The following is a 6,302-nucleotide window of genomic DNA, read 5'->3' as shown; positions in this document are numbered from 1 at the left end:
ATTTTTTAGTTGTATTTGTATTTGTATTAAGCTGCCAATGAAGAAAGTCGATAAATAAATAAAAAAATAATGATTGGTCAAATGAAAATGCGCATGCATTTTTTGTATGAAATATGAGCAGAAAAGATTGTTATTCATACGCCACGTACACCTGAGTAGGTAGAGTGTTCGTATCGAACACAAGAGGTGTCATAAATGATTAATTATTTTCTCAGAAACTATCAGGGCTTACGAAAAGTAATGTACATGCAGTTTATGGATAATTTTATTTGCTTTTACTTCCCGCATCTCGTATTATAATTATCCAGTTGGTTCGTAAGATATACGTGATTAAGTGAAACAACTATTTTTTAGGGATGAAGAACGGTAAATTGCAAATATCTCGAAAACGTATCCATAGAAAAAAAATTATCTTTATTTTAGGAACACCGAGCAATTCTACATAGGGTTTGGATAGTGGCACCCATAGAACATTTTTGCTGTAGACCAGTGTTATTAGAACATTGAACGAATGCTTAACCTATACAGTGTTTTAATCTAGTAGTCAAAGTTCAAAAGGGGCATATCATATATCCAAAAAAGTATTTTTGCTGCTTTTTCTCCCATGAGGCAATTTCTTAGAGGCTGGTATATAAGACAGGGCTGCCAACTATCCTTAGCTTTGAGGTGCCATATTAATGATGAAAAAGTGCCAAAATGTGCCAAATAGAAAAATAAAAGTGCCAAAAAAGATGCGATTCTTTTTAATCATTCCCATTTAGCAATAAAATAAGAACCACATTTTCATAACAGAAGTGCAATGATAAAATAAGATAAACCGGTTGAATAGACTTTAAAAATTAGAAAATTTTATTTGCTAAAAAGAAATACTACACGCAAAGGATTTCACAGAAATGTATTGAAATATAATTTTTTTTTACAAAAGCGACATTTTGGCAATTTGTGCCGAATTGAAAAATTATGTGGCATTTGAAGTAAAATAGGGCCAAAAATGGCACGGTTTGAGCCAAGTTGGCAGCCATGCACTTGGAACGCTGGCGGGTGGAGCGCACAAATATTTGCGGGCCAGATTTGTCGTATTTTAGTAGTGAGATGCGCTCGTTTTTCTTTAAGACAGACCTCAATTGAGCTTTAATTTCAAACTTTTTAATGTTCCCAGAATTTTCGCCTTCGCTGGAGAAATATACAATTATTTCTAGGTTGCTTATACGACTTTTAGCAGTACTTGTTGAAGGCCCATCAATGTTGCTTGACATACTAATTAATCATATAGCACCCTGGTTAGACAGACTTAGAGCCATTTCAACAATATTACAGTGGACTCTCTGCCCATGTATACATTCGCAATCGCAAAATATTCGTATCATAATAATAAATATTGTGCACGTTTTTCATTTTCAATCTTATAAATTGTTTATAATGACTTTTGCTAAAATATCAAAATCAAAAAGTTATCAAAACAAATTCTATGGGACCGAGATATATTATTTTCTAATTTTTAGTCCATTTATAAAAGCGTGGTATATTAAAAAGTTTTTTTGTTTAATTTTTATTTCATTTATTTTGGTAAAGTTACACACGAGAAAGGGGTGCTCATCTTCCAAAAATAAATAAATATGCCACACGGTTTCTTAAGAAATTTAATTAAACAATTTTTTACAAATGCTTCGTTTTAGAAAAAATAATTATTAAAATCGGTTTACTACTTTGAGAAATATGTCGTGACAAACAAATTCCATATAATCAATTTTTTATAATAGTATAGATATATGTATATACTAGGGTTATTAATTTTTCAGCTTTTACCGATCCCGGAATTTTCGAGATGTCATTCTCAGAGTACCAGGATTCGTCCCGTGATTTGGATATTCATTACCTTTCAACCACTTAAATAGAAAAAAATGCTTCTATATTGTAAGCTCTCCTACTATAAAATAAATAATAAATAAACGGGTTTGAAACCTGTTTTTTTTTAATTTAAAGTGGCGTTTTTATTTCTTCTCTCTGACGTCAGGATTTATTTTAAAAGACTTTGTAATCTCAAAGATATAATTAATTCCAAAAATTATTTAAAACTTTCAAAGCAATGTATAATAAAAATATGGATACCAAATGCAAGACGAAATTTCTTTAGAATTTAAGAAAATTAAAATTTTTGGATTCACAAGGACGAATAGGTAATTTTTAAGCTCATAAAGTTAGAAGGACGAAATTCGAGGATGCTATGGAGTTCATATAAGTCCTTATAATATAATTTTTCAGAAACAAACATTGTGAAATTTCAAGGATAAAATTTTCAAAGGACATTTTCAAGACTTACTAGTTATTCTGCATCAAAAACTTGAATCCGTTAATCCGCTTCTTCTCTAAGCACATTTTTCTGAATTTTTTAAAATATTTTTGAATTACTGACGTCAGAGTGAAAAACTAAAAACGCAATTTTACCATGTTTTGGTTTCGCAAATATATAGATATTTCTGTTTCAAATTTACTATCGCGCGGTGTTATATATGTATATATATGAGCTAGACATTTAAAAAAAAAATTACTTATTAAATAAAAAAAGAAATATAGCCAATACTAGGCAAGAAAAGGAGTTTCTATTATCGCCATCAATATCCCGGGATTTATGGGACCTTAAAAAGGCCGGAATCCCGGGGTTAACATTCCTAGTATATATGTGTACATGCGCATCATGCTTTAAATCAGTGATCCCCAAAGTGGTCCAGGGGTCCAACGGATACTCGAGGAGGGCTACGTTGGCGTGAAAAAAATATGGGGGTCCACGAGATGTAAGTGGGGGTCCACGGAAATTTATCTGGTTTCAATAGTTACCAAACTGGTTGCTTGAAAGCCTCTTTATTTAACTTTAATTTTGTGAGTGGTGTTGGTACGGATGTTGGTATAGAACTGAGTGGGGCGATTATAGATTCGGTCTTTTCGCTATAGTCTGTTTCTGAACTAAAATTGTGGCGTAAACAGATTTGCGGGTTTGCTCTCTAAGTTTTTGTGTGTTTAAAATGTGAGTGATAAATATTTTTCGCATCACTTCAAAATTCGAAGTGATAAAACTAAAAATGACGTCATCAACACAAATAAACTATTTCACAAATACGCCACATGCAAATTCATGAGTGAGTCGAACATGTAAGAAGTGTAAGAAGTGGTGATGAGAATATAAATAACGCTAGTTCTCGTAGTGCTCTTAAAAAATATAACTCCTCAGAGCGAAGGAGTACTTTGTTGGCTTTATGAGCTCTGTTAAAACTCGCAAGTGTGTAGATAGAAGATAGAAGAAGATATTTTATTTTTATTTTTGCCACTCCAGATTTAGTTTTGGAACTCACCCGCGATGCAAATTTACATCGTTAGATCTAATCTTCACATTTTTTGATGAGCTTTGGAAATATGCTAAATGTAGCAGCAGGTGATCCACCGAAACCAGAAAAGTTTTGAAAAGGGCCTACGAGAAAAAAAGTTAGGGAACCTCTGCTTTAAACAAATTTTCTTCGAGATTATTGTTTTCTCGGGTGTTACATAACTCGCTTAGTGCTAGCTAAGTAAGGATATATGTATGTAGCTCTAATCTAATTATACTTAGGGGTCGGTAACGGTATATAAGAAGCCGAGACTCTACTTAGTTTAAGTTTTCGCATTAAGCACTTCCCATACAACAATAAGTGAAAATGGCCAACCAGTTCGTTTGCAGTCTATTGCTGTTGATCGCAGCCACAAGTACCTATGCTCAGATAACCCCTACAATCGGAATTGTAGGTGGTGTAGCAGCTGCCAGTGGCACCCGGTCATACGTCGTATCAGTGAAGGACTCAGGTGGATCCATCCTCTGTGGTGCTGTTTTATACAATGATGTTACCGTTATTACCACTGCCTCGTGTTTGGTTTTCCTCCCTCTTGGAAATTTTCTTGTCGGTGTAAACAATGGCACTAAGAGCATACAAATTGTGGCAAATATTTCCAATCCTGACTTTGACTCCGACACAAATGAGCATGATGTGGCACTCTTGAAGTTAGCAGAATCCGTAAGTGCTGAGTACGTTGAATTGCCCAGCAATAAACCGGTTACCGGTTCTACCGGCGTTCTCACTGGCTGGGATGCCAATAATATTTTAGTAGATGTATCCGAAACTATCATAGCCGCTGACGATTGCGTTTCTGGCAATTATGGCTACGACGTTGATGAAGTTTTTGCCTCAAATGTATGTGGCCTTGCTAAAAACAAAGCTTGCAACGCTATCGGAGGAGTGCCATTGGTTTCCAACAATCAGTTGGTTGGTTTGCTTTCCTGGGGTAATGCTTGTGCCAACGACGACAATCCAGCGGTCTTCAGCAACATTTTCGCCGAGAAATCATGGATTGAAAGCAATGTAAACAATTTGTGAAATTTCAGTAAATAACAATAAATAATGCAGCAAATATATAAATATTCATAAGAATTGACAAAATTTATAGACTTATGGCCTTATTCATAAAAAATAAAGTAGCTTTAAAAAAGGTTTATAAACTGAAAAATGTATGAAAACGTCATTTTATAAAGCTCTTTAAATCTACTTTATTTTTTATGAATAAGGCCATTAGTTTCGTAGATTTAAATGGTCGGATTGCCAATAAAGGCTTCTTAAGTTTTTTAGCGGCCTTCACATAGAAGTATCTAGGAAAATTCAAAAGATTGGTCTAAAAGATGCATCAGGTGCATTGATGGAAAGCATAAAATCAGAGTGTTGTAAACATCTTAGCTCCCGGTATGGGTAAAATTTGCGAAAACCCAGCAGAAAGTGTGTAACTGTTTCTTGTATAGCCCAGAGAAAAATGTGTTATTGCTTCTTGTGTGTGCAAATCTCTTTGTCTCTACATTTGCTATAGACACTTCTTCGGATGATATAAAATCATACATAACGACTAAAATTAAAAATATTGATCTATTAATTCGTAAATGTAATTTTAAATACGATCGCGATATTTCATCATTTTAAAATTGATGTAACTGCCGAAGATTTTGATGCACTACTAAATAATTCATTTTGTCAGACCGGCGCGTTTGTTCGCGAGTGTGAGTATAAAGCTAATAAAAGTAATAATAACGTAGCTATAATTTCTAATCTTAATTCGGATTCAAAAAAATAACTCGCAAGTCTAATTTAAGTATTTACATAAAACGTTAGAGGCTTGAATACCTAATTAACTGACTTATATATAAAAGGTTTTTACTGCAATTATAATATTATTACCTTGATTGAAACATGTTTCAAATCTCATATTTTTAATTCAGAATTTCTTCCAAATCAATATCAAATATACCATGACCATGAGGGCAGCATCGGCGATGGTGTTCTTTTTGCGGTGCATTCGTCGATACCATCCGAGGAAGTTAGTGTTCCTGTCATTGAATTTACCGAAATTAAAAGTATACGTGTACAGGCTGGCAAGAGTTATGTATATTTATTAGGGCTGGGTAGCTCATTGAATTTTAGCGAGTTAACTCAATAACTCAAGCTCCTTTTAATGAGTCAACTCAGTGAGGTGGCACAATTGAGCTATGACACTCTGCTGTTGAGACAACACAGCCTAGAGTTGGTTAGCACCGATGTCAGCCGATGAGCTCTGTAGAGCTGGTTTGCACTGTAGACCTGTTAGAAGGAATAGGGTTGATATGTACTGTAGAGCTTGTTTGCACTATAGAGCTGTTAAAAGCAATAGAGTTGATATGTGCTGTAGAGCTGATGAGCGCTGTAGAGCTGGTTTGCACTGTAGATATGTTAGGAGGAAATTAGTTGGTATGCGCTGTAGAGCTGGTGCGCGGAATAACTTGAACGAATTGTAAATTTTCACAACTATTAAATTTTTCGCAATTTTCTCATCTTTATTTCCATTCTTTATAGGGAATTTACATGAGGCGATTTTTCAGGCGATTTTTAGTTGAAAGCAACAATCGCCTGGTGTAAACAGCCTTTCAACTAATCGCTTACAATGAAGTTGGTCGGCTCCCTACTTTCGTTCAACTTTTGGTTCAACTAATCGCCTGTGAAAGTTGAATCATGTAAATTCCCTATTACTCTGAGTACCGACTATGTGCGGAATATTTATTGAGCTCAAAAGGATCCAGAGGATGCATACCATCCCGCTCTTGAGTTAAGCTACGAAATCATAATTGAATACATAATAATAAGTCGTATAGTTGAAGTACTAGAGCGTAGAGTTTGTTTCGAATGTGTGTATGTGCCAAAACGTAATACTGTTCATGAAGAACCAACACAATTATGGTTCACTAAAGAGCTTAAAAAAAT

General features: G+C 34.4%; 1 protein-coding gene across 1 annotated transcript; it reads left to right on the top strand.

Annotated features, from left to right (window-relative positions):
- Positions 1-3,143: 3,143 nt before the first annotated feature.
- LOC118736681 (trypsin theta-like) lies at positions 3,144-4,427 on the top strand. Its single transcript, XM_036466722.1, has one exon. The coding sequence runs from the start codon at positions 3,687-3,689 to the stop codon at positions 4,398-4,400; it is 714 nt and encodes a 237-aa protein (XP_036322615.1). The 5' UTR covers positions 3,144-3,686; the 3' UTR covers positions 4,401-4,427.
- Positions 4,428-6,302: the final 1,875 nt, after the last annotated feature.

Source organism: Rhagoletis pomonella, unplaced genomic scaffold (genome assembly GCF_013731165.1).
Source record: "Rhagoletis pomonella isolate Grant_MI unplaced genomic scaffold, Rhpom_1.0 Rhpom_scaffold_00003, whole genome shotgun sequence".
Taxonomy (NCBI): domain Eukaryota; kingdom Metazoa; phylum Arthropoda; class Insecta; order Diptera; family Tephritidae; genus Rhagoletis; species Rhagoletis pomonella.
This window is presented reverse-complemented; position numbering and strand designations above follow the sequence as displayed.

Coding starts and splice junctions, on each gene's coding strand:
- LOC118736681 (XM_036466722.1), top strand. CDS start 3,687: ATGGCCAACCAGTTCGTTTGCAGTCTATTGCTGTTGATCGCAGCCACA.